This window comes from Callorhinchus milii, unplaced genomic scaffold (assembly GCF_018977255.1).
Source record: "Callorhinchus milii isolate IMCB2004 unplaced genomic scaffold, IMCB_Cmil_1.0 Scaffold33, whole genome shotgun sequence".
NCBI classification, from domain to species: domain Eukaryota; kingdom Metazoa; phylum Chordata; class Chondrichthyes; order Chimaeriformes; family Callorhinchidae; genus Callorhinchus; species Callorhinchus milii.
The window spans coordinates 489381-503915 of record NW_024704774.1 but is presented as its reverse complement, the minus strand read 5'-3'; the positions used below and the strand labels follow the sequence as shown (position 1 = coordinate 503915).

General features: G+C 38.5%; 1 protein-coding gene across 4 annotated transcripts in view; it reads right to left on the bottom strand.

Annotated features, from left to right (window-relative positions):
- Nucleotides 1–14535, bottom strand: part of LOC121851365 (autophagy protein 5-like) — a 165973-nt gene that overhangs the window by 137664 nt on the left and 13774 nt on the right. For all 4 annotated transcript variants that reach the window (XM_042345211.1, XM_042345210.1, XM_042345212.1 and 1 more), the window contains exon 5: nt 11988–12150. In XM_042345211.1, coding sequence (XP_042201145.1) covers nt 11988–12150 — 163 coding nt within the window. The remainder of the gene's footprint in view (nt 1–11987; nt 12151–14535) is intronic.

Below are 14535 nucleotides of genomic sequence, written 5' to 3'. Positions count from 1 at the left end.
ATAAGCTTTGCATTTGATATAGCGTCTTATCCCGCCGTTGAGACGTCTCAAAGTGCTTCACCGGATATATTGCAAAGTGACTGCACATTTTGTGGGTGAAACGCATCAGTCAAATGTGTACAGCAGTGTCCCACAAAACGGCATGGATTGAGTGACCATATTACTATTTTTTTAAGGGATTATTATCCCGAAAAAGTGATCCGCCAATCGACTAACAACTGGGTTCCTACTTACTGCTAGGTAAACAAAGGCATGCATGTGTGTAGATTAAGGAAACTTGCCTAAGATTTTGCTCTGCCGGGAATCGAACCCGGGTCATCTTGCTCTCGCGAGATAAGTGTCTAGAGTGGAGTCACATATACCTTTCCAAGCGCAAATTAGAAACGAGAATTACAAACCTCCATTTTTAGAATATGACTAAAGAGGCCAACATGATCAATATATTATTACTCCCTCATGTGAAAGCAACATACCAAGCTGACAACTGGTTTAGTTGTATATATACACTGCACTATACTTGGAATATTTCCCAATACACTGATCATGATCAGGTGTTCAAGAAATATTTGTTTGGAAGAAAATATGCCAGAGTTAAATAATGTTGATCTGATATATGTATGAGCAGAATATGGAACTAGTGACCTCAACCAGTCCCAACTGTAACTGTAACCAGCTTTCACAACGTTCCACAAATCAATAAAAAAAAATCAAAATATAAATAGAGCTAAATTTATCAAAAAATAAATTTGTTGGCGTAAAATTTGATCAGTTTTGTTTCCAAAGGGAACTTGTTGACAGTTATAAAATATCATCTCTCATTAACAGTTTTTACTATTATAAACCATCCTTTAATTTAACAAGTCAATTGACAGCTGGAAATCGTTGAATTTTTCTATGTACTTACCTCTGATAAATGCCCTTATGTTCTCAGTAAAAAAATACTAAGGTGGGGAAGCCACTTTGGAAATTTGGTTAAAAGTTTATAAAATCTTTTTAAAGCTGTTTTCCGTTTTTAGATACAACTATGATATAATTTTGCCATTTCAGAAGGAACCACAAGTCTCAAAGGACATCTTTTACTGAGTGTGGTGCAATCTGATCAAAAGATTTTAGTTCACGTAACAAAATTAATGTTCAAAGCAGCTTTTTTTGCTGTGTAGACAAACATTATGGTTATTGAAAGCATTTATTTTCAAAGGGAAACGATCTCTAATTTTGAGTTAAGTTCAAAACTGATTTAGCAGGGTTGACTACCGCCACAAAGTATTGAACATATTAAACAGCCATCCCTACAGCAAATGAATACTGACTTAGGCCTTGCCCACACACTTCCTAAGCACCATAGAAAGCCAAAAGCAACGTCATTCATTAAATGGAGCAACTCTAGAAGGCAGTTCAAAAATCAATCCATTTATCAAAAGTACATAGAAACATTCAACAGGTCGTCTTCATAAACTACATTAACATGGTTTGGGAATCAAGCAGATAGCTGAACTAGCAGATCTCCATGAGCAGAAACAAAAGTACATAAAAGAGCTCTTAATAGGTAGATAGAAGTGAACCATGCCACAATGCGGTTGTTTCGATCCAGAAAATTTCAACCCATGTTATATGCAAGGACTCAAAACATCCACCGCTGGTCAGCACTTCGGCATTTGTGATGCAAACCAGGGATGTCATTGACCTAACTTACTCGTGCTATTCTCACGATGCACTCCCAAACCAAATTTCCACACAAAATGCCACGGTCCATTACCCCATTACCTAGCTGCCTTATCAATCCTCGATATTTAAGTACATTCCGCTATATTCCCTGATCCACAACACTATATACCATGTGAAGGGCTCTATATAAATGCAAGTTGTATTTACAAAGAGGGAGGCAGAAGGAGCATTTTGTGCACAATATACTTCGCATCCGTTTGTGAGACAATGTGGTGCATAAACTGAATATCACATTTAACTATATTTGGAGGCTTTTACCTTAAAAGTACAGTCCACTCTGTACAATTGCATGGAGTCAGGATCAGATAGAAACCATGCAATTATATAGAGTATGCAATTACCTGAAGTTCATTGGTGGCGCCACCTGCCTGTCACTCTCCGCGCTGCCTCTCTTTATAATTCCCGCTCCGGCTTTCTTCCGCGCTGCCTCTCATCACATAATACGCTTGAAAAGGTACCACACATAACAATAATAACCTTTGCATTTGATATAGTGCCTGATCACATCGTTGAGATGTCTCAAATTGCTTCACAGGATATACTGTAAAATGGATTGACCGTGTATTTTGTTGGCAAAATGCGGCAGCCAGTTGGCACAGCAGTATCCCACAAGCAGTCATGGATTAAAGTGGCCAATTTATTCTTTTTTTTTGAATTAATTATTACCCCCAGAAAAGCGATCCACTAATCGACTAAGAACCGAGTTGTTACTTACTGCTAGGTAAACAGAGGCATGTGGAGTAAGGAAATTTGCCCATTATTTTTCGCCCTGTTGGGAATCAAACCCAAGTCTCCCACTCGCTAAGCAAGGCTCTGAGCTACAGCACTCCACATATGACTTATATAAAGTTATGTATAAATCAGATTTTATACAACATACACATAACAAATACAATAAATGTTATTTTTCTTGTAATGAAATAACTTGAACTGGCTGGTGACAGTAAGACAAGGTTTGTGTACCATGTTTACATACAGGGGTGCAGGTAAATGAATCCTTGAAGGTGGCAGGACAGGTAGAAAAGGCTGTAAAGCGAGCAAATGGGATTCTAGGCTTTGTAAATAGGTGCATAGAGTACAAGAGTCAGGAAGTTATGATTAACCTACATAAAACACTGGTTAGGCCCCAGTTAGAATACTGCACCCAGTTCTGGGTACCACACTATAGGAAGGATGTTAAGGCATTGGAAAGGGTGCAGAGGAGATTTACGAGGATGGTACCAGGAATGAGGGACCTTGATTATGAGGAAAGGCTGGAGAGGCTGGGATTATTCTCATTGGAGCAGAGAAGATTATGAGGAGACCTGATAGAGGTCTTCAAAATCATGAGGGGATTTGATAGGTTGGAAAGGGAAAAACTGTTTCCACTGGTGGGTGTGTTGGTGACTCAAGGTCACAGATTCAAAATAGTCTCTAAAAGAAGCAGAGGAGAGGTGAGAACAATTTTTTTCACGCAGCGAGTTGTTCGAATCTGGAACGCATTGCCTGAAAGGGTAGTCGAGGCCGATTCGATAACTACTTTTACAAACGCGGTAGATGGGTATTTGAGGAGGACGGCTTTGCAGGGTTATGGGGAAAGGGCTGGGAAGTGGGATTGACATTAATTGCTCTATTCAAAGAGCCGGCACAGACTCGCTGGGCCGAATGGCCTCTTTTTGTGCTGTACAATTCTATGATTCTATGAAAATATGGTAGCCCATTCTTTCCATATTCCCAGAACCACAAGGTCATTCAAAGTCTGTAGCTTCAAATCAAATTATACAGGTAGGAATATATCTTTTATGCAATTAAACAAATTATGCAATTATCTGATTTGCATTTGAGTGGTGTGCAATACCATGCAAATAAATAGCAAATTTTTGGTGCCTAGAAATTGCTGTTATTATCTGATATTAACAATTTAGTGGAGTGCACTTACTATAAAATTGCAAGTACTTTTTTTAAATAATCTTCAATAGTTTCAAGACTTTATATTTTCTTTCTTAACTGATGTGAGTATATGTCAGGCATGTTATTTCTCCAACAATTCTACTCTTTGATTAATTATTTAGTAGCTCCAGTACATTGATTGCTACTAAGAGTGTTGAATTAATGTTTTACTTGTAGACTTATAGCTCCTGTGTAAACTGTATAACATCAATCACATTTAAATATAAAATGGAGCACGTGAAGGTAGGATTTATAATAGGATTCATGAGTCATTACATTTCATGATTATTTAGTCACATGCAGGATACAAGAGTTCTTGGCAATTGAAAGTGTCTAAATGCGCAAGAGCATTATGACCAAAAGAGAAACATATACATCAATTAGAAGATGAGCTACTGAGGGCAGAATAGAAGCTGTCCCATGTTCTTGGTACTTGCTGAAATCCTAAAGATTATGCTGCAATTCTTGGGATTCTTAATTTGGGGTCATGTTCAATTATGACAACATTGCCCTTTCTCCTGTAATACTAAATGCAGTAGGAAAATCCAGGATATTACACCAATGTCAGCACAGTGCATTCCCAGATTTGGTATAGCACAGATTAAATGGCTCCTGTCCCAACAATATGCTCCTGTCCGAACAATATGCTTCAACTCCAATCTTGAGACTTCTCTTTTACTTCATCTGTCCAATCCTTGTACATACCACATTTTAGCAATACAACAACAAGATTACATTTGTATAGTGCCTTTCACGTCGGGAGGATGTCCCAAGGAGCTGGACAGTGTACAGCATTTCAGACCCGAACAGAGGTCGGGGTGGGGGGGGGGGGGGGGGGGGGGGGTGGGGGCGGGGGAGGTGGGGGGTTCTTGAGGCAATACTGGCAGTTTAGAGGCAATCAATGCCAATTTATAGATATGTTTGTCTCTGGACCCATACCCACTCAGAACTGAGTTGAAATTATACAAACTGATTTTATGTAGGTATCTGGTAGCTACCAGAAAGGGGGAGTTATTTTATCAACCCCATGCCCTAGATCAAAAGGATCATGTTCTCCATGATTCTCCAGTTCTCCACTGGAAATTCTTGATAAAGTATACAGTGGCACCCAGTTACCCACGATTATGCAACTAGTATTCTTGCATCTTGGTTAATCCTCCACAGGACAGCTTGTTACAAATGGTATTAGTTCACTCAGTATTGATTTACCATTGGCCACATACCACCAAACAAACATACCCTCATACTTTTAAAATACAATTGTGAATGAAGAAATCAATTTCTTCCTCCATCTCCAGGTCAGTTCAACTGAAGAATGGATACGTCTATATTAAAAATGTCAAGACATATTTTACAATGGTATTCCAAGGAAGTAACCACTAGATTGAAGAAAAACATCTTGAACTTTTTCAAACAAGGTAATCATGCAGAAATGTCAGGTAACACTGAGACAGAAGGACAGTTGAAAGCACTACTACCAATGAAAATATACCGATTCCTATCCACAACAATCACATTGACTGTATGTTCCACAATTTATGAAAATGGAGTTTATGTTCATTTATGCTGAATAGTTCCATTCTGGGTTATTCATATGATCTTGGTAAAGATTTATGCAGTAATTTATGGATTGTGCTAGTTTTAATTACAATAACAATCTTCGAAGTCACTATTATTCAGCTTTTAACTAACAATTGCTTCATGCCAGCATGAGAGAGATTGCTCATTTGCTCATTTTCAAGCAACAAAAACATATTGTAATTTATGTTCTTTGGAAACCTTGGAAGTATAACTCTGAAATATAAAAAACTATGCAACTAAACAATTTCTGTGCTCATGAATCTTTTCAATTCTCACTGTAAGTTTTAAAAGTTTTGAAGAATTCTAACACAAAACAGTATTTTCTAAATTTCTACTATCTAATACAGATTATGAACTACAATGCCACCTATTGGGTAAATATCAGATTAAAAATCTCAATTGGAGCTAGTAATGTTGACATTACATTCAGTATTACTAGAACGAGCAACCTGTATGTTCTACGCATTCTAATTAAGGATGGAGTATGAGGATTGAGGAGGATTACAGCAGACTACAGGAGGACATAGACAGGCTGGTGAAATGGGCAGATACATGGCAGATGGAATTTAATTCGAGAAGTGTGACGCGATGCATTTTTGGAGGAGGATTGAAGAGAGGCAATATAGGATAAATGGTACAATTTTAAGGGGGGGGTTCAGAATCAGAGAGACCTGGGAATTTGCATATACAAATCTTTGAAGGTGGCAGGACAAGTTGACAAAGCTGTTAAAAACACATATGGGATCCTTGGCTTTATAAATAGAGGCATTGAGTATAAAGGCAAGCAAGTCATATTGAACCTTTAAAAATCGCTGGTTAGGCCTCAGTTGGACCACACTTTAAAAAGGATGCCAGGCCCTTGGAGAGGGTGCAGACTAGGTTTACAAGAATGACACTAGGGATGAGTGAATTCACAAATGTGGAGAGACAAGAGAGTCTGGGATTATTCTCCTTAGAACAGAGAAAGTTGAGGAGAGATTTAATAAAGGTGTTCAAAATTATGAAGTGTTTTGTTAGAGTAGATAGGGAGAAACTGTTTCCTCTGGTGGGTGGATTGACAACCAGAAGACACATTTTTAAGTTAATTGGCAAAAGAACCAGTATGGAGATGAGAAGAATTTTGTTTTACCCAGAGAATTGTTGGAGTCTGGAATGCACTGCCTGAAAGGGTAGTGGAAGTAGATTCGATAGTAGCTTTCAAAAGGGAAATGGATAGGTACTTAAAAAGCAAAACATTGCAGAGGTATGGGAAAAGAGCTAGGGAGGGGAACTAGTTGGATTGCTCTTTCAAAGAGCCGATACAGGCACGATGGGCCAAATAGCCTCCTGTATTGTAAGATTCTATGATTCTATGGAGGTGACAAAATAGATTACTGAGGTGGATAATATTTAGACAATATTAAACCTCACCTACAGAGATTTTCATTTTAAAGTTCTGAAGTATTATGCAGTAAAGCTAAATTAAGGCAAGAGTAATGTAAGCTACAGTTATAATATAAAATAAGATTGAGGCACACAAACATACACAAAACAAGTAGGATTGCATTGTGAAAAGTGTAAAGTCATCATGTATTCATTGTAGGTCCTCATACAATTTTACACTAGGAAAACAAAAGTGAAATCCCTATTAGCCTAAGTGAGATACTGAAGAGTAGGCCTTAATTAGATCGTCACGAAACAAGACTGCCTCACACACAGTACGCAAATGCCAGGAAAGGATAATATTTTGAAGTGGTTATCGAATGACAAATGATTAGCTTGAACCACGATTGTGAAAAGAAGCAGAATTACACAACATGGAACTACATTATCTTTGGGAGGACAAGGAGAGAAACATCAAATAGGGTTCCTGATCAGTATCCTGGCAAGCTCTGCTGCTAAGTTTGCATTGATTGAAGTTAGATGAGATCACCATATCAAGCTCACTGTGATGCTCCACTCAAGTAACTTGGCAAAACTTAGAATAACATACTGCGGTCACCAAACATAATCTTTTCTACTCAAGCTTTTCTCATGGGATAACCCATTTAGCTCAAGTGGCAGCATTCTCATCTTTGGGTCAGAAGGTCGTGGCTTCATGCCCCACATCAGGAGTTAAATTCAGTCAAGGCTAATACTTTTTTTTGGTTAGTCGGATGTTTGACACATACAGAAACCGATCATCTGATAACCTGATAATGCCAGGATGTAAACAATCCTTTTTACTTTTAAACAAAGGACTGTTTGTGGGACATTGCTGTGCGCAATTGGCTGCTGCGTTTCGCCCACAAATATCCAGTCAATTCACTTTACAGTATATTCTGTGAAGTGCTTTGAGACGTCTAGAAGACGCGATAAAGTGCTATATCAAATGCAAGGATTATTATTATCATGCTAACAAGTATCCAAGCCAAACAGAGAGTCGCATGCAGCTCACCTATACATGAAAATTCCAGGATATTATTGGAATGGAATGTGCACTCTCTTCCTGGAGGGTCCCTTCCTGCTTACCTAATGCCAGTGAATATTAGGCGTAGGTTGCCAAGGTTTGGGGACCCCAGAGTGTGCATTGGGGGGGTACTGCTGGAGTTTATCCAGCTAAAACTGTAGTTTCCCATTGAAAGAATTGTATGGCAAGTAAGGGCTTTGGCTTGTAGGGTTAACAGGAGCTGAGTGCGAAGTGTCCCTGCCCCATTGACTGGTCTGCCTTTCAAAGTCCTGCCTTTGAGCGAGGTTGTCATCAGCAGTACCCTGGAGTACTACGGACCCGACTAGCTCAGGAACTGGATTAGCGGAACCGCCACAGAGAGTTGGCTCAATTCTGACCCCGCTTACCTCCTCCAAGGTTAGTAAACTAATATTTCAGCGCAGTACTGGGGGAATGCTACATTATCAAAGGTGCCATCTTTTGAATGAGACATTAAATTGAAGTCCCATCAGTCCGTTCGGATGGAAAATTTAAAATTTAAATATCTCTCCTGGTGTTCAGGCTAAAACTATCCAGATAAAGTGGTAGTTCATTACAGCTATTTGCAGAATCTGCTGTGTGCAACTGTCTACTACATTTGCCTACAAATATAGTCACTATACTTTAACCTGTAAAGTACTTTAATGAAGTTTAATTTTGAACTTAAGCCCTACATCAAATGTACAAAAGTTATTATTTGTGAAGATTTTACAGAAAAAAAAGCAACTTTTAATAAATCAGTGTACATTAAACTAGATTGTCTTGGCTCAGAAATTGAGATTAGTTAGGTGCCAGAAGCCTACCTTCAAACATACAGCCACACTTAAGTATAAGCAGGAGGGTAGAAGAGGGGGAAAAATGTTTTTCCTCTCCACAGTGCACATTTTCATAATCAACCTGTTGACGCAGCTGGTAGCATGTTTTACTATTTTATCTTGGGAAGCCAACAGAATAAAATATTTTGTCTCACATATAACATTAAACATATACTTAATTCTTTTCGCCAACTGTAAAAAAAACAGTTTTGCTTCTCTTTTAAAGCCCAGAAAACATTTACAGATGTATCGCATTCTCAGATTCAGTTGACCCAAATGGTACTTTCTTTTCTTCTGTGGTCGTTTGCAGTGTTTCATAAGTAACAAAAAAACTATATCAGAACCCTATAAAAAGTACTGAAAGATGCTGCATGTTCTAAAAGAGTTGTCTCAGTTTCAGAAGCAGCTTTTATTTCTAATATTAAAAAACCTGCCCGATTTTTCTTTAATTCTAGGCAACATTCATATCTGTAGAGAGCTGCAGCCACATTCGCTTATTTTGCTTTTGAAATTTGCATATTAGCTTTGGTTATCATCAACTCAATAATGACGGTCAAAGAAAACAAATTTGATTAGACCATTTCATGTAGTGTTTAAAGCACAACAATGACAATTGCAAAACCATTTATATAAACAACATTTTTGCAAACAATGTCCAATAAAATACCTTGCTCTTAATAATCACCTTAGATAAGCTTAAATTTCCAATACGAGAGTCACACCATTGTGAAAGTACGAGTTGGATCTAATACAGCACTTTATAATATTGAAACGTCTCAAAACATTTCCCAGAATTAGTTAATTTTGAGATACTGCTAGTAGTGCCAGTAACATCTCAAAACTAATTAAATGGATTATCTTTTATTTGATAATAAACAACTTGCATTTATATAGTGCCCTTCATGTGAGGTAACATCTTAGAGTGGATAAATTTAGAGAGGGAAGAATATGTTTGAGGGCATCGAGAACTCTTCCTGGAAATAGTAAATTAGGATCATTAATATCCATCTTAAACACCCAAACAGTTAGATGAAGAAAAAGATTTCCAACAATACAGTACTTCCTTAATACTGCACCAACATGTCAGCCTCATGAGATTATCAGCTTCAACTAGTTGTTTGGGGAATCAACCCCCCAAACTTCTAGCTCAGAAGCAATAGTGCTAACAACTGAACCAAATATCATCATTAGACTATCCTTAAGACTATATAGAATATAGCATAATGCAATTGCTTTAACAATAAAACACATGAAATGTTAGTTAGCTATATTCTTGAATAATGTACTGCACATTACCTAGATGTATTGCAGTAAACAAAACATAAAGCTGAACAACTTGTTTTCATCAGGAATCTAGGGCCACAGAAAAATTTAATAGATGTACACAATAGAGCAAATGTGTGATTAAATAGACTGATATGTACCCCACAATTATATTGGCTCTCTGTATAATTAATTAATTAATTAGTAACATCAGTGGCAGGAACAAACTATGTGTTGTAAATACTTTAACAAGCACAATGCAGTGTTGAGTGATCCTACAAAATTCACTTTTGATATGCATTTAAAGAAAACAAACAGAACAGGGAACGCAACAACAACTTGCATTTATATAGCACCATTCACGTGGGGCAGAGTTTGGAGTGCTTAACAGTGGCGGAGCCTGACGCCAAGCCGTGGAAAGAAGGAGGTGACTGTAAGCACGGTCGAAGGTCTTCAGTCTCACCACAGCTTTCCAAATATAGAAATAAATTTAATAAATACAGAAATAAATTTAAAGTTTAGCAGTTAGGCACATCAGTTAATGTTTAAACTCTTCCAAGTGCATTAGGACATCCACCTGACGTGAAAGGTACTAATGCAAATTTGTAATTTGTATCATTTCTCACAAATGTTCTGTTATAATTGCTATGATCAGCTGATAATCATATTAATTAACCATATATAAAATAATGTTTTTTTGTTGTTTCTCATCTTTAATACAGTACTAGATTCACCACAACCAACCACACTGGCATAAAGCAGCCAACCAGCTACAAGGGTGGGTTCTTCCTTTTGTCTGACCAATTTGACTTACTAAATTGACACCTGTTGTAAAGGCCACCAAAGCCGAGTATACTTGCATCAAATCTTTCACTGAAAGTAAATTTTGTGCTGCGTAACAGAAACTATAACTGACTCATTTCAGCACTGCACCATGTGATAAAAAGATAAGTTTATAAAATTGTCTTCTTTTACCACTATTTATAAAAGCTGTGTCTACAATCAAATACACACAATGTTCAAAGTAGACCTGAATTTGTGCAAATACGTTTGTTCATTCACTAGTTTGATTCTGAGGATGAAGGGAATTGAAGATTCCTGAACAACTTGGCTGATTTATAAATCTTTACAAATTCAAACCATGCAGATACTTGACTCCACTGAACTGCACTGTACTCCCTAGTTTTGAACAAGTGAGCCGATCTTTTTATTGCTGTACATATTTTGCTGTTTGATTAAAGGTAATGAATAGCTTTACATTGTATTTTACTTCACATTTTAATTACAGTGGCGTCAGATGTTATGCCCAAATCCTCTTACCTTGTGCCTCTTCTTAGCTTTCAAAACTCATCTAAGAACCTCTCTATTTGACTGTACTTTCAGCCCCCTCTCCTCCCTCCACCCTCAACTCAATTCTAGGTTGAGCTGCTGTTCAGTCTTTGTAAAATACTCCAAAACATTCTCTTTGGGTGAAAGGTGCTCTATAACTGACAATTGTTGCTGTCATTGTCTTAGAAGGGGACAAACCGTACTCAAACATAATAATCCTTGCATTTGATATAGTGCCTTATCATGTCTTCGAGAAATCTCAAAGCGCTTCATAGAATACACTGTAAAGTGACCTGACTTTATATTTTATTTGCAAAACGTGTTATTTTTCAACAACAACTTGCATTTATACTGTGCCCCTCACGCAGGCTAGCGTCTCAGATCCATAGCATCAGAGAAAGTGATAATGAATGAATGCAATAGTTAAGACAACAGAAGGCAACAGAAGGCAACCCAGTTGAATTCATTAATATAAAACCATCAATGAAAATAATAAGCAAACTGAGTTAAAGAACTGAAACTTTTTGCAAAACTCTGGCTCCTATAAGATTATTCTTTGATTGCCTTAAATATATAAAACAATAACAATTTGACAAACCTATATTTTTCGAGGAGAATCTCTTAGAATACAAGTGTCACTGTAAATGAACTAGTGGATCTGAATGGTAGTATTTGTCCTCAATATCCTGTATAAATTTCCACATCATATGTGGAAACTCTTTGCTATTGTTTAGAGACCTTGGTTAAAAATAGTAAACAATCATTCAGGAAAACATCGAATTTGGAAGTGAGAAATGGTAATTACAGTGCAATTTTCCAACTTTAAGAAAAACAAAAACATCTGCAACACAATGCAGAAAATAAGCCCTTCTTAAAAGAATGAAGCGAGAGTAACTTACCATTTTGTAAGCCCATCCAGAGCTGCTTATGGTCTTTTTTCTGCATCTCATTGATTACTTGACTTTTGTGTTTTAAGGCATCAGCTTCTTTAATGCAGGACATGAAATGAGCTTCAACGGCATCCTTGGTGGTACAGTGAAGTAGTTCCTTCTCGGGAAAATTCTGGGGAAAAAAAAGCAATAGTTATACACAAATCATACAATTTTTATATTTCACCAACACAAGGCAAAAAGTGTGAAACAAGAAATCCTCTCCAAATATCCAGTTTGTGTATGTGCAATTTTGAGTACATACTTGAGGTTACCTCAGGTGTGATTTACCGACACAGCAAGAGTAAATCACATCCTTAGCAACTCTGCACGTATACACACAACATATTGTGTTCACACCTAACTTTTTTTTTGCTCAGAGATAAAGGCACAGTGAGAAAACAAAGTTGGAAAGAGCGCCAGAAAAAAAAGAAAAAATGAGAGAGAGAGGCTGGCACAGATTGCTATTATAGTGGAGCCTTGTTATAACACTAAGAGTGGAGTCCCATAGCGCAGTGGTTATCATGCTCGCCTCGTAGGTGAGATGACACAGGTTCAATTGCTTGCACAATGTGTGCTATGTGGGAACTCCAGGATGCTTTGTGTGCCCTGGACAAACATGTGTGTGGGGAGTGCCTCCGGTTGCTTGAACTTAGAGTTTCTGAGCTTGAAGAGAGGCTTGTGTCACTACAAAGCATATGGGAGGCTCAAAAGTTCATGGGTGGAATGTTTCAGGAGGTGATCACCCCACAGCCACACAGTGTTCATGAGGAGAGTGAGTGGGTGACCACCCAGCAAGGTAGGAAGAGGTAACAGTGCAGAAATCCCCTGAAAGTGTGGCACTTACAAATTGGTTCTCTGTACTGAATACCGGTCAGGGTGATGACACCTCTGGGGAGAGGAAACAAAAGCAGATGGATGCATAGGGTGACACCGGGAAGAGTGTCAATACAATTGTCATTGGGGACACAAGGTTGAAAGGAGTAGACAGACGTTTCCGCAACCAAAAACGTGACTCTGACATGGTATGTTGCCTTCCTGGTGCCAGGATTGAAGACATTACAGAACAGGTGCAAAACATTCTACAGAGGGAAGGGAAACATCCAGAAACCATAGTCCATATTGGGATCTATGACGTAGGGAAAAAAAAGGGCTGAGATCCTACAGGGAAAGTATCAGACACAAGGGAAAAAGCTAGGACCTCAAAGGTGGTGATCTCTGGATTACTCCCAGTGACTCGTGCAAGTGAGTATCAAAACAGCAGGATCAAACACAGGAATTCACGGCTGGAGAAATGGTGTGGAAAGGAGGGCTTCAGTGTCCTGGAACACTGGGACCAGTTCTGGGGCTGGTGGGACCTGTACAAGGTGGATGGGTTACACCTGAACAGGGCTGGGACCAATAACCTCGCAGGCAGGTTAACTAGTGCTGTGGGAAAAAGTTTAAACTAGTTTCGAGGGGGCAAGGGAATCGGGATGCAACATCAGAGAGGACAAACAAGTTACACAGAGGGCTGGGAGAGACGAATAGCAAAGTAATAAAGAATAATCTAGAAAAAGGGATTAGATGGGGGGAAATGCAGAGCAGACTCAGTCAGTCTTGGAGTGCATGTGCATAAATGTACAGAGTGGGACAAATAAGATTGGTGAGCTGCAGGCTCAAGTTGCCACATGGACATGGGACTATGATGTAATACTATGATAAAGTGCCACATAAGAGACTTGTAAGCAAAATAAAAGTCCACGGTATTAAAGAGACAGTGGCAGCATGGATACAGAACTGGCTGGGTGACCGAAAGCAGAGTGACCTGGACATGGGTCAAGGGAGTATAATTTCCAAGTTTGCAGATGATACTAAACTAGGAAAAGTAGTAAACAGTGAGGAGGATAGACAGACTGGTAAAATGGACAGACACCTACGTGACAGATGAAGTTTAATGCAGAGAAATGCGAAGTGATGCACTTTGGGAAGAAGAATGAGGAGAGCAATATAAGCTGATGGTACAATCTTAAAGGGGGTGAAGGAACAGAGAGACCTGGGGGTCCATATAGGTAAATCTTTGAAGGTGACAGGACAGGTAGATAAAGCTATTAAAGCATACGGGTTCCTATTTATAAATAGGGGCACAGAATACAAAAGTCAGTAAGTTATTTTATGATGAACCTTTATAAAACACTGGTTAGGCCTCAGTTAGAATACTGTGTTCAGTTCTGGGCACCACATTTTAAAAGGCATTGGAGAGGGTGCAAAGGAGATTTACCAGGATGGTACCAGGAATGAGGGACTTCAGTTATCAGGAGAGGTTAGAGAAGCTAGGATTATTCTCCTTGGAGCAGAGAAGGTTAAGAGGAGATTTAATAGCAGCTATCAAAATTGTGAGGGTATTGAATAAGGTGAACAAGGAGAAACTATGTCCATGGCAGGTGAGTCGGTAACCCGAGGGCACCGATTTAAAATAGTTGTTAAAAGAAACAGAGGGGAGGTGAGGAGAAATTTTTTCACACAGCGAGTTGTTCAG